The 18,985-nt window shown below is 30.6% G+C and overlaps 2 protein-coding genes across 2 annotated transcripts; both read right to left on the reverse strand.

Annotated features, from left to right (window-relative positions):
• Positions 1-4,219: 4,219 nt before the first annotated feature.
• Positions 4,220-7,327, reverse strand: LOC107944966 (protein tfg-1). The gene is made up of 3 exons (XM_041114229.1): positions 6,844-7,327; positions 6,191-6,469; positions 4,220-5,525 (listed from the first exon to the last, which is right to left on the reverse strand). The coding sequence occupies exons 1-3, from the start codon at positions 7,129-7,131 to the stop codon at positions 4,464-4,466; spliced, it is 1,629 nt and encodes a 542-aa protein (XP_040970163.1). The 5' UTR covers positions 7,132-7,327; the 3' UTR covers positions 4,220-4,463.
• A 435-nt stretch (positions 7,328-7,762) lies between these two features.
• Positions 7,763-11,277, reverse strand: LOC121229581 (probable galactinol--sucrose galactosyltransferase 5). The gene is made up of 4 exons (XM_041114231.1): positions 9,756-11,277; positions 9,123-9,300; positions 8,538-8,905; positions 7,763-8,449 (listed from the first exon to the last, which is right to left on the reverse strand). The coding sequence occupies exons 1-4, from the start codon at positions 10,989-10,991 to the stop codon at positions 7,892-7,894; spliced, it is 2,340 nt and encodes a 779-aa protein (XP_040970165.1). The 5' UTR covers positions 10,992-11,277; the 3' UTR covers positions 7,763-7,891.
• Positions 11,278-18,985: the final 7,708 nt, after the last annotated feature.

Consider the following 18,985-nt stretch of genomic DNA (forward strand, 5'->3'; position numbering starts at 1 on the left):
GATGGAACTTAATTATAAATTATTTGAGCCCTAATTATATATGTCCAATCGATCCTTTTGCTAGCTCGTTGAAACTAGAAATGAATTGAATGTAGAACCAAATAAATAGAAACAACTGGATGAATGTGTTTTCTTACTAAGTATAGAAATGACTTGAGAATTAATTTAAAGTTTTTGAATTAATATTTAATTAATTATAAGTAAATAATTGAAGTTAAAAAATATAATTAAATTAATTAGTCATTATGAATCTATTGAAAGAAATCAAATATATTTCCTTATAAATTTTCTACGGTAAAGTTATCATGACTTTAATGGAATTAGAATTGGGTTAAGAAAATTATTTAATTGGAAAATTAATTTAGTTAATTTGATTAATTAATTAATTAATATTTATTTTTGGAAATAGAAGACAAATATTGAGTTGGATTAAATTATAAAGCGTTTGGTCAAAAGTTTAAGAAGTACATAAAATAGGACTCAATACATAAGAAGCCCAATCCTCCTCATATGATAAGTGAGGGGCGACAACCCTAACAACATTTACTAGGGTGTGTCACCTATCACTCTCTTGTTAAACTAGGAGAGTGTTTTCTATTAAATAAATATTATTTGTGTAACCTTTGTTAAACCAAGATTCTCTTATATCTCCCTATAAATATATATTACAAGTAGAGCAATTAACACACAAGTTTTATACATTATTATTCAGTGGGAATTTTTTTCTAAAAAAAATTCTATTTTTTGGAATTTACAATTTCTACCTGTTTTTATTGAGAGAATTATTTTTCTACTAAAAGTAATTAAATCTTTTCTTATTCTGTATTAGGTGTGTGTGGCTCAAGCCCACACTTGGCGTTAAGATTTTGTTGTAACTGGAAACTGTTTTCTTAACCGGATTTTTCCAACATTATGGTGGAGCAATTAGAACATATATCTCACATACAAAAATTCTAATATGGGAAATATTTAGCTCCTGACCAAAAGTCAATTATAAGGGAGTATTTATAACTTATTAGTTTGATGAGTACAAGTGTTGTAGCGCGTAAATCAACACAATCTCATATTAAAATAAGAAGTTTTATTCTCATAAATAATGGTTTAGGTATTAACTAGAGGTGTTCAATTAATAATTTCTCTAAACCATTATGCGTATAAATAATAGGCTTTACAAGAGTTTTTCAAACTTATATACGATAATCAATAAAAACTCGAGATATTAACTCATCAGCATTAACAAGACAAATTGTCTTAACTGCATAATTCAAAATTAATTATTTAAACAAACAATCTTGCAAATGATAGGTTGTGATTTGATAATACATATTTGATTGTTTTGTAGATGCATTTACCAAAATCGTATAATATCAAAACTATCCATATGCTGGATGAATGAGTCCATATTCATTTTATAAATGCAAGACATTAATCTCAACTTTAGTTAGTAAATTTTTCTAATAATCAATTTTTATTAAGAACAAGCAACGCGTGATAATTTTTAAAATTAAAGAATCTTTTGATTCTTTAATGGATGTCCATATGAATTCTTATTTAATTTTTGCATCATAAATTATTTAAGATGGTCTAACTGGTCACACCAAGTAGTACATGTATATGTATTAGTAAACTTCTGGTTTACTTTAATATGCATTTCAGTTGTACTTATAATGTCAATATAAATTGTGACAATTAAAAATTTTATTGTCATTCTTTTTACTCTTTATCCACATACAAGTACTATTGTGACATTTACTTCAATTGTTTAAATCAATGTAAAGTCCATAATATCATTAACTCAACAAAAGAAGTATAATTTTTAAATAATTATATGTAATATTTGCTTCAAAGAATATGTTAAAATCTTCAAATGTCCAAGTTAACATTAATGATCAAAAGCAATGACAAAATTTATTATATTTATTTTAAACATTCACTTCGAGGAATGTGCAAAAAATATGTCAGATAATAATGTAAGTATATCTAATATTCCTTACCAATAAGATCATAGAGACATCATCTACTTCAAAGAATGATTAATTAGTATAAATCATTGATCATTCTATTTTGAGAAATGACATTTAGCAACATTTTGAATCATTCATCTTCTTCTTTTCTATTTGTCAATAATGGCAATAGGTTCTATTTTCATAATTATTATTTGTTGCTACATTCACTTCGAGGAATAACTCATTATTTTGTTTATTCATAAGAAAATATGAGATCAATTCAAAATACTTTTAAAACCCTTTTCACAAGAGTTTTACATTGTCAATTAACTAGAAAGAAATAGCCAAGTAATGCATGGAGTTTATTGTAAATCAAATTTATGGATAAAACTAACATCTAAAATATCAAACTTGATATGATGCTCGTGCTAGCAAAATTTTCAAAAATCATTGTAGGCATGAATGAACCTTACCTCAAAATCATACATATCATGTTCACTAAAACTTTCCGCTTATAATTATTCATCAATTACCAAATTGAATAACATAAAATGCATAAAATACACTCAACAACTCTACAATAGTAATGATAGTCAACTAAAATCATTCATGAATTTTTTAAAAAAATGGTTATAATTAAACTTGAAAATCTACAACAAAATCGGCTCAAAAATCAATTAAGGCATTTCTCAAAATGTGTCATTTAAAAGACTTAAAACAAACTTGTTTGATGTGAAATAATCTTTAATTGTTTGGTGTGAAATAATATTAATTTTATTAATACGTTATAACTTTAATCATTGTTGATTAAGAGAATTTTAAGCAATATCAAAGTTCAAAAACATATGCCGTCTAGGAAAATTATATATATCAAATTCCAAAAATATATATTCAAATTGAAACCATCAAATCAACACATAAAACAACTAGTTTAATGATGATTAAGAATTGGTGCAATGTCACATATTATGATTAACCTTCGGCCTTGATTAATAAAAATTTTCTTTAAAATTTTGGATCGTGATTTATAAATCTATCAATTTATAACATTAAAATTAATCTATCGCCATTCAAATATAATCACCAAGCAATTATCAAATAGCATATATTAAGGAAAAATATTTTTTTATGAAAAAAAAATTTAGGTACATCTAAGCATGTGATGTGATAAGTAAATTTATCTCAATTTCTTATATTATACTAAAGTTTCAATAGTAACGACAAACAATTCATAAAATTTGACATACAATTACTTTTGGTCAAAATTTATATTGAGATCAAATCTTTCAACATCCTTAAAGTATAAAAAATAAGATAAATTAAACAAAACTATCATTATTATTCTAGATTTAAAAAAAATAATAATAATCCAATATGAAATGTTAAATAAAAACTCCCTGCAAAACTTTTTGCATCTTGGACCTGAAGTTTCGAATGAAAAATCATGGAAGATAAATCTAATCTTTAATAGATAATAATTTTACTTCTGAGCAAGATCGTATTGATAATGTATTATGAAACTAAGAGAATCATAACAAGAGAGAAGAGTAAAAAATGAAAGGATATTCAACTTTCACTTTGAGATATAAAAAAAAACTTATACCTACCGTCTATTTATAAGGCCTCAATCACCATAAGTTAGAAAAAAAAAAGAGAATCAAGGCACAGTATAAATTCATGAATTTGGAGGCTTTAAGAGTTATATGGAGACCCATTTATCAATGGATTTATAACAAAATTATTTTTATTTGTTTTTTCATTCAACAACGATTGTGATGTGAGCTTTGTTAAATGATTTTTGTGTTTATATTTCAACTACACTCATAACCTTATAATCTCTAATTTAGATTTAAATAAATCCAGTAAAAGTATCATGGAAGTCCTTATATTAAGAATTAAATTACATTTTCTCCTCTATTAAAAAAATAGACAAATTAATCAGAGAGCAAATTTATTGGAAGGAATAGTTTTTTTGTTTTTTGGTCACATGCTAACATACAAGGAATAGTTCTTACCAGTAAAAGTGGAAGAAAATTCGAATGAACCAATTTGCTCTTTGATCAAACATATAAGAACTAGTTTGTCTTTTTTTTACATAAAGAACATAAATACAATCTAATTCTTAGTACAAGAATCTGCAATTTTGCCAAATCCTAACCCTGTACATGTTCAATAATATTATGAACACTTGTTTGGAAAAGTGATACAATTCAGGATTTTTTATATTTTAATCCAATAAGGAAAAAAACAATACAAATTCATTTCCAACAAAATGAAAAAACTTGGGCAACTTAATTAAAATTATTGCAAGAATACACAAATATATAAAAGCATGACGCTGAAAAACACAAATTGAAACAATTCAAGTTTAAGCTAAGAAAACAATTTAAAGTTCAGAAACAAGAGCGAAGCAGCATGTGGGGTGAAATATGGCAACTAAGCTCCAAACAAGTTCAACGAGAATCAAGCGATAAAACACACACTATACATCAGCATGAATGAATCGGTGATGCCAGGTTACCGGCCAAACCACCCTCGCGGTGGCTGTACGTCGCTATCATTCATTAGCTTATCCAACACCACATTGAGGTCAACAGACTGGCCATTCTCTGTTAACTTTCTAACAGTTGCTCTAACATGATCTCTGGGGAATCCCATGGTGGTTACTTTGTCAATCACATCATCAATGGGAACCCTGTTACCAGGTCCAGAAGGACTGGATCCACCACTGACCCCAGAAGCGGTGGGCAATGCATGCGGTAATATCTTAGCAGTAGGAAGCTGTGGGTAACCGCTTCCAGAATTTTGTCCCATGGGAGAAGATGGGAGTTGCTGCATTTTCATTGGGTTGCCACTGCCATATTGTGAAGGTGATCCACCATAAGCATAGGGTTCACTTGGACCAGATTGTGGGATATATCCGGTAGAAAAGCCTGGACCAGGCCTGCTGGATGGTGATGGCTCACGCAACTGGGGCGGAGCCCCATAATATTGTTGAGAGGGAGGACCACCACTGGGTGGTTGAGAAGGTGGCTGGCGCAGATTCGGTGGATAGATCTGAGAAAGGGGGTAAGGTGCCTCTTCCGGATGGTGGCCTACAGAAGGTTGTAGTTGAAGGGGCTGCGGAGGTTGAGAATATTGCGGTGGAGGTGCTGGTTGATATGGTTGATGAGGTGGTGTTGCAGGAGGGAGCTGTGGTTGCTGAGTAGGTGGCATTGGAAATTGCTGACTAGGAGTCTCTTGAGTTTGACCAGGCGGTGGATAGTAAGGGTCTTGCTGAGGAACAGAAGGAACATGGCTCTGAGGGAACTGGTTCGCATGCTGAACCGGTGGTGGCAAACTCGGCTGGGGAAGAGCTGGAGGAGGAACAGAAGGAAGTGATTGCGGGAAAGAGGCAGCCAGGGGAAGCTGTTGGTGAGATTGAAAAGGAGCAGATGCAACTTGCTGAACGGATTCTGTCCGCACAGTATTCTGGGTTTCAGATGGCTGCTCTACCTTGCTCACCTCCAGCTTTGCAAGCTGCAACTGAGCTTCCATTATCTCTTGCTTTTCTTTTAAATCATGAACCCCGGTTTGCACCTGCATACAATTGATCAAGAACATCAAATAAACACAAACCAGTCCATGATAAAACCTACAACAAATCCCAAATATAGATGACAATATTTCATACTTCCACAATAACCTTATTATAAAACCTCAACAGGACCTTCATAGGTTACGCAACTCAGTTTCACATGGTACGAGAAGACTATTCCTCCTGGCAAGTTTACTGAAGAGCCATTAAAATCGGCCATTAAGGTTTGACTGAAATCTACATTCGTTTTGGGATCTAGATACGTGTTTCCCACTTTGCTAATGTATAAAGACATTTCCAGATTGCATAATATAACTTGTTCAGGTTACAATTTAATCAAACCAAGAACATAGAAAAGACAAACTTGACTACTACAACTTAATAACATTTGTTCTGCTTAACTTCTATAACTGAACTGATCAAACATTCCCAGATAATGAATCATCAAGTATTAATTTTTTTTTATCAAAACCAGTTCATTTGAGTGAAACAGTCAAAAACATTGATTAAACAGACTGAATCAATTTCATAAAGAATAAAAATCCGAGCTACATATAAAGCTTTTGACTTGAGCTCACAAGACGCCCAATGCACTATAGTTCTACCTTTATATACCAAAGGCAGCCACAACAAACCACCAAGGAAGAAGATTGTTTTAAGAAAATACCTCGGTCAAAATATTTTCCAGCTGTTTCATTTTCCTATCAGTGCTTCCGTGATTGTTTCCTACAGACACCTTCAAATCATCCAAAGAATTCTCGAGGTGACGAGTTCTACTCTCCAGCTGAGTCAATCGATCACTTACTTTTTCCATCATATGCATCAGATTATCGGTATGTTTCTTCATGGTTCGATCGATCTCAGCCAAAATTGATGTGTCGGAGGCACTTCGGTCCTTGTCCAAAACGCCTTTCGCAGGTTCAAGGGAATCAAGAGAACCATAATTCTGTCCAATACCAAGGGAAAAAAAATCAAGTAAACAGTAATGCAATGGAAAACAACCCAAGTGAATTTCATAACTTATATACTAAGAAATCAAGATGATACCAGCCAAAAATTTATTAATCAAACTACACTACATTATACTAAATAACCCACAAAGAAATTAAGTTCAAACTCACAAAATTACTAGTCAAACCACAATTCACTGAGAAAACGGCACAAAAATTGATCGAAAATTATCAAGAAATTTAAGGTCATAGCCGAAAATCTACTGATCGAACTAAAACATAAAATTAACGACAAAAAATCCAACTCCCAGAAAACCCAAATTTTTAATCAACAAGAAGAAGTGAAAAACAAAGGAGGCCTAACATATACCTTAGCTTTAGAATCGATCGAACTCCAAGACCTGGGATTACTAAAAACTCCAGCAGCATCAAGACAGGTTGAAACGGGTCTGATCGGTTGGAAATCATAGTCGGGTAACATCTCCACCTTGCTAGCCCCGTTACTGCTAGCGCTAAACCCAGAGAGTTGATTGTGATTATCTTCGTTTTGTGGGTGACTCATCAGATCGATGAAATCTTTGTGGGAATTATGGGGAGGTGAAGAAGAAGATAAAGTTAAGTCCATTATTTGCTTGTCCATGAACTGAGATGTATTCATCGATTGAAAACTCTTCAACTTATACTTTATGTGAAGAGGAAAAAAGGGTTATTTTTCTTGACGGATGAAGAAGAATTTTGGTAGTTTGGGGTTCTGGGATTGTGAGAAAAAAAGATGGGATTTTCGAGAAAATTATTTGACCAAAAAGAAAAAGATTTCCTTTTTTGTTTTTCTTTTTCTTTTCCCCTTCTTGATGGATATGGACTAATCTCTCTCTCTCTTTTCTTTATCTGTTGGGTTGGGTTATGGGCTGAAATTTTTAGTTTTTCTGAATATTTCTTTTTTAAATATAAAAAATAATTTATTGATTTAATATCAGTAATAATATACATACATATACATTGGTTATGCCTATAATACATGTATACATGTATACATATATAATTAAATTTTTTAAGAATATCATTTTTTTTAAATAATGGAATTTCTCAAGAAAATGAGAAGTCTTTTTATTAAAAAAATAAAAAATAATAATTAATCTTACGTTATATTATTATTTGACTGAATTTGTTTAAAGAAATAAATATTTTTGATAATTTTAATAATATCAATTAGCTTACTATACCAATAGCATAATTGAAAAATGTGAAAACATAGGCAAAGCTAGAGGAAAATTGTTGAAGAGCAAGCGTAAAGAGAAAAAATACTTGTATATTATAATCCAATTAACTTCAATTCTTACGTAGTCTTAAAAGTTTTCACTCATTTGGAATTGAAATGTCATTACAGAGTTATTCTACGAAGTCAATAAGTCAGTAACTTAAAACAGATACTCTAATGTGGATAAACCAGAAGGAGCTGGCCATGGAACATGAACAATGACCATGTTGTTCTCGAACTCAAACCCAACATCTTTCCCATCAATTTTGCAAGCTGTCGGCTTGTTCGAAGCAAAGGCTCTCATTTCACCGGCTCCCTTCAATTCAATTCGAACTGAGCTTTCATTGTAGGCTAATGACTGGATGGCACCACCGGCATTCAGCATGTTCACTAGTCCAATAGGGGCGAATTGGACTGATTTTCTACCAAACACAGTGACCGGCGATACGGTTATAAGCTCGAAATCGAATGGTTTCAGCGAGATTTCCATGTTTTCAGCCGGTTTTGAGAGGACTAGTTTCTTGGACTGAGAAAAATACATGGCGAATACTTGGACATCTTCAATGGAAATTGGGTTCTTTCCACTGTTCCACTCAATGTTCTTTGGATTCATCTCGGCCTTTACCGTATGCGAAAACTCGGAAAAGCATTGGTTTCTTCTAGTTTCTCGGCACCATCCGCCTCCTTGGCAGTTAAATGCGCCAATCACACCAGTATACTGTAAAATACAGAAAGCAAAATCGTTATATTTAAGAAGTTTGGATAAAAAATATATCAAGTCCATTTTCAATCCTTAAATGACTGACCTTATTCAAGTTCCAGATTTTGAGCATGGTTTTGCCATCATGGAGAGGGTCCTCAAATAGGCAATCCCTGGTTGGAAGAGCGTAGTATTGGCAGCGGAGGATCGAACCATCGGGTAAAACGAGGCGTTTGAGGAGAGCAAAGTTGTGGTTGCCAACAGTGTCGCTGATGTAAATTGGGCCACCGGAGATGGCCCTTGAAGCAGCGTGGAACTCAGCACAAGGGTGGGAGGACTGGAACATGTCCCAATCAGGGTGGATAAAGTTGCCCATCCATAAACTGTTGTAAGCACAGTGCACCATGTGACAACCTTGGAGCCAAAATGTCCCATTAGGGTCACCTGATGGATCAGTGCACCAAAAATCGTCCCCTATACAAGCAAACAAACCATCAAATTAGATCAACCAGGCCCAAAGCCCAAAATTTAATGAACACAAGCCTTTAATACAAATTAATTATTATTTATTTATTTATTTATGTCAAAATCAAGCTTACCCAGAAAACAGGCAATGTCCCAATGCTACATTAATTATACATTTATGTCTTGATTAGATGAAGAAACATATATTTGTCAATTAATTACTTACCGACACGACCAAGACAAATGGCTTCTGTTCCAAGAAACATGAAATCGTTGCAGTGTTCCATACTGGCAATAACACCATTGCCTTTGAAATGCTTTTTAACTGAATCTGTTAAAGCTTTATAATAAGCTTTTGCAAGATCAACTCTTCCACCATAGTTTTCACACAGCATTTCCAACAGCTGTTTCAAAAAGAAAACAACATAATTAAATATTTAAATTATGATAAAATCAGATTAAAAGATGTAAAAAAAAATATTTGTTTTAAAATTTTGTGACAAAGATTTGTTGAGAAATGACCAAAAATAACGTGTGGCAAATAAAATTATTAGGAGCAGTTACGTGCCGACCAAATGTGAAATATGTCAAAGTAACTGAACCAAACCGAAATTTTGTCTGTATATTAAAACTCTAGTCAAAGTAAAAAAAAAAAAAGAGAAAAAGTAAAGGATTAAGATTTGGTCGGTCATAGCATAGACACTTTCAATTTTTTATTTTCATGAATTTTCTAGAAATCTTGGATACCTATTAAAACTCATATTTAAAAAAAAATCATTCTTTTAAGAAACAATTACATCTAAATATTTTAAAATAAATTAAATTCTTTTAATTAAAAATAATAGTAGTAATCACTTACATGAATCACGTCAACTTTAACTCCGTCAATTCCAACATTTTCCAAATGAGAATGAATTCCTTCATAAAGTTGATCAGCCATCTCCGGCGGCACTAATCCGATACCAATATTGACAATCTTATCGACGGCAAGATCCTCCATCGTTTTCTTCAATCCCGGAGACAATTCCGGCTTAATAACCTTGGTTTCCGGCAATCCAGGGACATTAGGCCTTAAACCACCCCAATATCCACACAGGGCATGCCACACATAAACAAAGTCTACAGTGTTGAATTCCTCCTTAAGATCCTTGATAAAGGCACCCATGCCCTTATTAGTGGAACCATTAGCCAAACTCCTTGGGCTAACATAGTCCCTAAACTTGTAATTCTCTTGAAACTTCAAGAGCCTGCATGGCATTTGCTCCCCGGCCACGGTACAATTCATGCCTTCTTTAGTGATGGGGTCCTCATCATGGCTAATGGATTGCCACCCATCATCAATCAGCACCAGCCCTGGTGGGCACCCACCGTCGACAAGACCTTTCACACCTTCCCAAACACCTTGAGGGTGCACGGTAAGGTAAAATGCGTCCCACGTGCACCAACCAAATTTGTCCACGATCCCTGGTGGGGTTTTCTCTTCTAACAACTTGAAGGTTCCAAGGTGAGTCCTAATCACTTTCATGGCATCCTTCACCAAAATGAACGGATCTTCGCCGATGTGAACGTAAACAACACTCCGGAAGCTGGCTGCAGCCACCTTCGTCGAGCCGCTTTCGACACAAACGTCGACGTTGTTGTCTGTTCCGGGCTGAAGCGAAGCCCTGAAAGGGCCTTCGATGAGAGGGAGGAGGAGGACATAAGGCCTGCCGGAGTCTGATCTATCGAGGATCACCATTTGAGTTTCGTTTTCAAGGTCGCTCCCGTTGGAACCAACCCAATGAGTGGTCCACCAGACTTTGAACCTGAAAATGCTCATAAACTTGATGTTCTTCAGCTTCCCAATGGGAACAACATGGCGGCTGTCCGATTCAACAGTGCCGAACCCTACAAAGGATCCAACACTGGGAATTGATTTGTCAGTGGTGGAAACATAAGGGGAAGGAGTAACAGTGATGTTAGCAGGGACATCAGTGAGAAAAACGTGGCCATTGGCAATGAAGTTTGAGCCTTCCAGTGAGATTAATGACTGGTTGTTATGGCCATCAACTAGGCCTGAAACACCAGAACTAACCTTCGTCAAGCTTGGAGCCATAATGAAAAACCAAACCAAATAAAAAAAAGGGTTTTTGCTGTTTTGTTTTAAGAAATCAAAAGAGATCGAAACAGTCAATTGAATGAGGTAAGAAAAAAACTGAGATTTTGAAAAGGAAAAATAAAAATCAGTGAAAATAGTTTGCTTTGATTTTGTGTTTTTAAAAGCTTTAAAATTTGCTTGCTTTGGTTGCTCAATCGAACTGGCCAATGCTCTAATTTATAGGCTTAATTCAGAGCGAAGTTGAGGAGAAGTTTCATTTGCAGGAAAAAAGGAAGGAAATATTAAATTTAAAAAGAAATTTAAAAAAAAATAAAAAAGCGAGGGGGTGATTTGAAATTTGCTTTATTTAATTAATTTTATTGAATAGTGTGGGTCATACTCTTTATTAAATGAAATTTACTTTAGATTATCCAAGATACTTTCTATTATGTCATCAATCATGTCAAAAGTTTGAAAGTCCAGAAGGATCGACAAGTGTAAAATATAGAGGCTCCTTAAATCTTGGTATTTTGTTTTGACTAGATTGAAAAGGATGCCACATCGATAATTTTACATATATTTTTCAAAGAATTAATTCATTTTATTAAATTCCAAAAAATAATAAACAATACTAACAAAATCAGTCTCAATAAATATGGTTCCATTTAAATTTAATAAATTTACAAAAGTATAAAACTGCTATTCAAATTCGATAACAACTTATTTATATTATTATTTTGTTTAAATCATCAATAAGTTCTAATTAAATCGAGAAATGATTTAAATATCGTATTTTTTATAAACTAAATTTTATTATAGGTAAGCTATAACATTCATCACTAACTATATATAATTTTTTATTTTGATCACTAAATTATAAAAAGTTATAATTTAGTCACTAAAATTTTTTAAGATTACTCTTTTTAGCCATTTGTTAACTCTTAATGAAATGGTCGCATCGCGCTAACTAAGATAAATTTAATCCACCTAAATATGCTATGTGAATTTTCTAATTTCCATATTAAATGAAACAATGCGTTTTACACCAATAAAAATCATTTCTTCACCATCTTTCTCCTTTACCCTTTAATGCTCTCTCCAAAGTTGATTAGAAAGTTAAACTAAACCCAAACTTTGACACCCACAAATTTCAAGCCACCATACCTCCATCACAAGTTGATCCAAAACTTCGACCCATGGTAATTTTCACCTAAACTCTTCAAATCCAACCTCTGTTTCAAAGCTATTTTGTTCCTAAGTACTCGAAAACACTAGAAGAAAAATGTAAGGTGTGATACGATTATCATTACTATAAAAGTGTTGATGGTTACTAAACTAACTATAATTACGATAAAGGCAAGCACACCTATTAAGCAATAGTATAATTAAGGTGAGTAGCGAATATCGTATCCACGAGGACTAAAAGTACTAGTAATTACTATTTTTCTATTATTTAGCCGGTAAATTGGGATGATTATTTTTAATCTAAATTTACTAAACTAATTATTAAGAACGCAACAGAGAGTGAATTAGGAAAATAATCGAATAAAACCAATGAGATAAACAATACCTAGGAAAGAATCCACCTAGACTTCACTTATTATTCTGAATCTGAATTAAACGATTTATTCACTTGTGCCTTGATCTGTAGAAATCCCTAAATTATGTTAACATCTTTTTCGAGAGTAAGAACAACTAACTCTAGGTTGATTAATTGAAATCTCTTTCTAATTAAAGCCCCTATTGTCGCATTAACTCGATCTATGAGTTCTCTTATTAAATTTGACTCTAATCCGATAGATTTATGTCGTCCTATTTCTAGAATTGCATGCAACTCCACTCAATTATACTAGATTTACTCTTAAACAGAGACTTTTGCTCCACTGAGATAAGCACATTTAACATGAATTAATATCTTGAAAATATTAAAACATGAAATAAGCATACATAATTGAGAACAAGAATCAAGTATTTATCATGTAATTCAGAGCTCAAATAATAAGATTCATCATAGGTTTCATTTTCCCTAGGTATCTAGGGAATTTAGTTCATAATTTGGAATTAAAACATCTCAATGTTAAGATAGCAGCAAGACATAAAGAAACCCAATAAAACTTCTAGAGAAATTAAATGGAGATCTTCAATCTTGAATGAGATCCGCTTCTGAGTTGCTTCCAATGGTGTTCTTCAAGTAATTTCTTTGTTCTTCTTTGCGTGCTCCCTTAAGTCCTCTTCTAGTATGTATTTATGAACTTTAGAATGCTCAGAAACCCTAAAAATTAGGTTTTTCCTCGTAAAACTCTTCAAATCCAACCTCTGTTTCAAAGCTATTTTGTGCCTAAGTACTCGAAAACGCTAGAAGAAAAATGTAAGGTGTGATACAATTATCATTACTATAAGAGTGTGTGCATATGTTTATTTCAAAAACCTTGCAGAGAACAATGAAAATTTGATAGAAAAATAAAAAAGTCTAAGACCAAAAAAAATGAAATTTATAGTATTAGTTTGAAAAATGATTTTTTTTTTGTTCATTGTAAATGCAATTATTTTTCTTTGAATGATTCTTGACAAATTTTCTATTTATGAGCATTAATGGAGTTAAATGAAAGTCCTTCTTTCTTTTAAGTCAAAAGCAAAGAACTTGAAGGTGAAGATTACTTACTACATTCTTTACTATAATATCTATGTCTTCAAGTTAGCTTAGCAATGAAACATTTGAAGGTCAACTCAAATAGTTTAAGAGTCATGATTCGATCTAGCTATGAATAATACAAAGGTTAGATTTGAAGAGTTTAGATGAAAATTATTAGGGGTCAAAGTTTCGAATCGACTTGTGGTTGGGGTACGGTGGCCTGAAATTCACGAGTATCAAATTCTAGGTTTAGTTTAACTTTTTTGATCAACTTTGAGGAGAGCAAGTAGAAGGTGAAGGAGAAAGAAACTAAAGAGATGATTTTTATTCGTGCAAAACACACAGTTCCATTTAGCAAGAAAATTATGTGGAAATTATAAAATTCACATGGCATAATTAGGAGGATTGAATTTATCTTAGTAAATGCTACTTACCATTCCGTTAAGAGTTAATGGATAAGTGATTAAAAAAACAACATTGAAAGTTTTAGTGACTAACTTGTAACTTTTCATAATTTAGTGTTCAAAACGAAAACTTTCATATAGTTGAGTGACCAATGTTATAGTTTACTCTATTGTTATAAATATATTTTTATCTTCTCAAATTTTTTTTATAAAATCAATACAAATTCATAAATAATGAAATTTAGAATTGACAAAGACATTTCAACTTCTAATTCCACCATTTCAACAAAAATATATATTTCATATATAAATTTTTAACAAATATATTTTTACAATTTTTTACACACAACTTTTCATAATCCAATAAATATTAAAATAATCAAATACATTTACTATCTCTTTGAATTTAAAATATTAAAAAATATATAAACAAAAATAAATTTATAAATTTTATTTTCAACCTTGAGATGTGATATGTGGTAGTTACTCACCTCATCTCTTAATTATGTAGTTGAGAGTTTAATTTCTGCTCATGTAAATAGAATACATTTCATGACTAGCCATTTACCTCTTCAAAAAGCATCCATGGTGAGAAAATTAATCACTGTTGTTGACGATGAATACCCTAATTACAACCAAAAAAAAAATTCATTTTCAGTCAATTAAAAGAAAAAAAAGCAAAACATTTTTGCTTGAACCTAGCATGACAATAGAGTAGATGGAATAGATGTTGTCAAATTCATTATCATTTCATAGTTGTCAGTCTTCGTCATTCATTTTGTTACCTTATAAATGTATAATTTTAAAAATTATTATCATCTCCATTAATATTGGATAAATTTCCTCAATTCGATTTCTACTAATTATTTCTAATAATTTTAATTTTTTAATACAAATAAATATTTAAATAAAAATCTTTAAAAAATATTTATAATATCTTCTGTTTATTTTTTCTTTAGTATTGGAAACTATGATTAAGGAGAGAGAAAAAAAGAAAAAAAAAATTGGAAAGCTAATGATGGAAATTAAAAGATCATCCCTCCAATATTTTGTTTGAGTAAATATGTTATTTTAAGCATTTAATCATATATTACCTAAATATTTCATATTTAATAGTATCTTTAAATCCGAATTTATAGATAGTCACGCTTCCCTTGGAAAGGGTATAATTGTCCATATCTAAAAATTAAGAGGGATTACGAGTAAAATATAACTTCAACTTTGTTTCTACTTTCTAGAGCATTCATTCAAAACCTCCAAAGCTCTTTATTCCTAAGGTAACTTTATTTTTAATTTAAAAAAAAAAAAGAAAGAGAGAGAGAATCTATTGATTAAAGGAAAGGAAAATTGAAGCAAATGATGTGAATTTCATAAATGGTTTGGTTTTGTTAAGAAAAATTATTAGTAAATTCGTAAGAAATTTTGTTATTAGGAAGAAAATTAATTTTTCAAAAATCGAGAATAAAAAGTGCATTTATTGGGTGAGATTGGCATAATTCCAAATTCAATGCTTAGAATTTGATTTTTTTTTATTTTATTTTATTGAAACAATTCATATAAATAAAAGAGAAAAAATTTATTGTATTAATATTTATTATTTTTAAGACTAATTTTATTGATTGACTTAGCATCCTAACTAAATACACTATATTAGGAAGATTGAGATTTTAAAGTATTTTCCACCAAACTTCAAATCTTTAATAGATTAGTTTTTTTTTAAATAAAGGTAAAAAATATCTAGTTTGTCATCCAATTTTTAAGGTACTTTCATTTTGGTCACTCAAAATAAAATAATTACAATTTCGTCACTCCATTTTTAGGGTATTTTCAATTTAGTCATCCAACCATTAAATTACTAGTCGATAATAACTATACATGTCATATCATGTTTACACTTTCATTTATTGGTAATCCAACTTCTAGGTCACTAAAAAAATACCATTTTTTAAGTAATGTTTGAGGGTAAAAAAAGTGATAGAAACTAAAATTATATTTTAGAAAAAATTAAATTGTACTTATTTACCTCATTGCCGAAAGTTCTAAATTTATTTTTTAATATTGAAATTTACATTTTGAAACATAAAATTCAATTAAATAAATTATTAGAAAAATTATCCCTTGATAATGTCAGCTAATTTATTACCATAATATTGAAATTAATTAGTTCAATGTCCTTCTAATTTTAAATTTTTATTTTATGTTTTCAAATAAAAATAAATTAAAATAACTTATCTTTAATAATAGTCTATGAAACTCAAATTTATTTTGATTATATGATCTTAAGTTTTCATGCTAAACTCAAAACAAAGAAAAATCATTATAATTATAATTATAATTGAATTAATTTTGTCTTCCATGTCAAACGAAATTTAGAAAATTTTTCATCACTTTTTTTCCCAAACAAAGAACTTAATTTAATTAATCGCAATGCTTTTTCTTTGCTTTTAGTTTAGTACGGAAGATTCAAGATTATATTGTAGATAAATAAATTTTTGGACCAATTACAAAGTGCCACTTGTCGAAAAACATCTATAAAATGAGTCTGTAGGTAGCTACTTATCATTTAATGTAAAAAAATGTTAAGTTGATTTTATTTTACTAAAAATTTGAATTTAAAAAAAATGAAATATTTAAATTACCATATCTATCTTTCCTTAATTAATAACGATTAACTTTTGCAGCTTTTACGATTTCGTCTTTTTTCCTTAATTAACTAAGCAAATGTTAAAATTACCAAACTAAATTTTAATACGACAGTCTAATAACTTTGTAAGTATTAAATAAATAATATTTATCAATTCACTGGTTGAAATTGTGGTCTCGAAACCACTAAAAATAAAATGTTACATAAATGATGAGGTAATAATTTTGGTCTATAAAATGGGGTCGTCATCAAACTATTCACTACACATTCACAAATTCAAAAATCCAAAAGGTCTCTGAAGAAAAGATCTTGCATACTCAAAGCTCTATTCAAAATCTTAAGAAATTTATCAAGAACTTGAAGCATCTTACATCCTCTGGATAACAAGTCTAGATGACCCTTGAATCATGGCTTTTCTCAATTTGGTTGCATTAGCACAAAGAAGATAAAACCCATTTTTCAATATCAAGACCAAATCTAGAAGATCCTTGAAGCGAAACTATCCATCCAACATCAAGTCTTGAAGACTCTTGGATCCAACATCAAATAGTAGGAATATTCTAATTTGGACTTTTCTTTAGAACTAATGGGATGTCCTTCAGAATTTCTTCAAATTCTTTAGTTTCTTCAGAGGTTTTTGTGGATATTCTTTGGACTTCTTGAACTTTTATATGTGTAGAATTGTTTGGGGCGACCCTTGTTATAATGTCAATTACTTGAATAAAAGAGAGTTCTAGTATAATTTAACATTTTCATTTGGTTGTTTTACAAAATTAAAATCTTTTATTTATTATGTATTTTTTATTAATTTAATTATTTAGAAATAACATAATAATTTAATATTATCACTTAATTATTTTTTTAATTAGTGATCATATAACTTTTTTATTGTTTATATTTTAATTAATTTAAATTAATTAACAATAAATATTTATGACATAGTATGTGATGTCATCATTTTTGTCACGGTAACTCTGACTTTGACTCATGATAACTTTGGTTTGACACATATCACTTTGTAATTAATTCAAAAATTTCGTTGTCTACAAATACCTGTCACCTTATTAATTAATTTAAATGTGAATTTTCAGAAAATTCAAACCATTATAAAAATTCTTAAAAGGAATAAAATTATAAAATAATAAAATTAGCTAAAATATTCTAAAAGTACGGAAATACAAAAATTGAATATATTAAATTTTTTAAAAATATATTTTAGTCAGAATTTTAAAAATAAAAAAACCCTGAATATTGAAATGTTCTTTTAAAATTTTAAAAAATTCAAAAAACAAAAATGTTGGAAGTTTAATGGTGCTGGCTGAGGTAGACTGACGGTCAGAGTTTATTGCAGCAACACCGATCAATGACTCTCAACTCTGGTCAGTTTTCACTTCTATTGAAGATTAAATTTTTATCAATATAACGAGTCAAATTATTTGATTTAATAAATTAAAATAATTACTAATGGGTAAAATTATAAATAACATTCTAAATGCCGAAGAATATTCCTTAATTAAAATCTTTCTTTGTTGATTAAAAAAAAAAACCGAAAACATTTGTTTTAAAAATATTGTTTTGATATTCGGAGAACTGGATGTACCTTTAAATCGACAATTGCCACGAGTAAGCTTGAGAATAAAAGAAATAAAATTATCCACCGACAGAACCAGATAAGGTTACGTGGAGGCTCATATCAGTACCGCGTGGGAATCTTCCCCAGTAAGAAACCAGTATTGGAGGGACCAACGTCATAGGAAACGTCAATGAAAAGACGGTGACCGTTGGTTCCTAACGACCAAATTTTTCAACTACCACTCTACCCAATAGGGCATTTCCACGTATGAACTATAAGAAACATGTCAGTTATTTGTACACGTGTTATCAGGATAAAGGATTTGGTGACAAACACTCCCGTGGATAAAGCGTAAAAACGCAGGAAACCGGGCAACGGGATTTTCTTTTACAACGGTTCTTTGAAAGAAATTCTGATAATCTAGAAACTGGAATTATATTTTACTCTTAATTTTTGACAAAATTATGAAAACGACAATTTCTTTTTGTTTTTTTTAAAATATATAAACTGTTTTTTTACAGAAAAACAACGAGAATATATATTTTTAATTTTAAATAAAATAAAAGCAAAATTAAATAATAAATTTAAAGGTGCTGAGCTAGCTTTTTCTTTTTTCCTTTTTCATATATATTTAATGCATTTAAATGTATGTTGATAATATGAAAGTAATATTTTCATAGCTTATCAAGTTTGTTTCTACCGTGGAATTTTTCATGAATGATATGACAGAGAAACTCCAAATAATGTTGTCTTTTAGTT

This window comes from Gossypium hirsutum, chromosome A05, assembly GCF_007990345.1.
Source record: "Gossypium hirsutum isolate 1008001.06 chromosome A05, Gossypium_hirsutum_v2.1, whole genome shotgun sequence".
NCBI lineage: Eukaryota > Viridiplantae > Streptophyta > Magnoliopsida > Malvales > Malvaceae > Gossypium > Gossypium hirsutum.

Bases quoted from the DNA above. Each gene is read 5' to 3' on its own strand.
- LOC107944966 (XM_041114229.1), bottom strand. From the start codon at position 7,131: ATGAATACATCTCAGTTCATGGACAAGCAAATAATGGACTTAACTTTA. The intron at 6,470-6,843 runs GTATATGTTAGG...GGTATTGGACAG, and splicing joins CGATCGATTCTAAAGCTAAG to AATTATGGTTCTCTTGATTC. The intron at 5,526-6,190 runs GTATTTTCTTAA...AATTGTATGCAG, and splicing joins TGGAAAATATTTTGACCGAG to GTGCAAACCGGGGTTCATGA.
- LOC121229581 (XM_041114231.1), bottom strand. From the start codon at position 10,991: ATGGCTCCAAGCTTGACGAAGGTTAGTTCTGGTGTTTCAGGCCTAGTT. The intron at 9,301-9,755 runs GTAAGTGATTAC...TTTTTGAAACAG, and splicing joins TTAAAGTTGACGTGATTCAT to CTGTTGGAAATGCTGTGTGA. The intron at 8,906-9,122 runs GTAAGTAATTAA...TTGCTTGTATAG, and splicing joins CATTTGTCTTGGTCGTGTCG to GGGACGATTTTTGGTGCACT.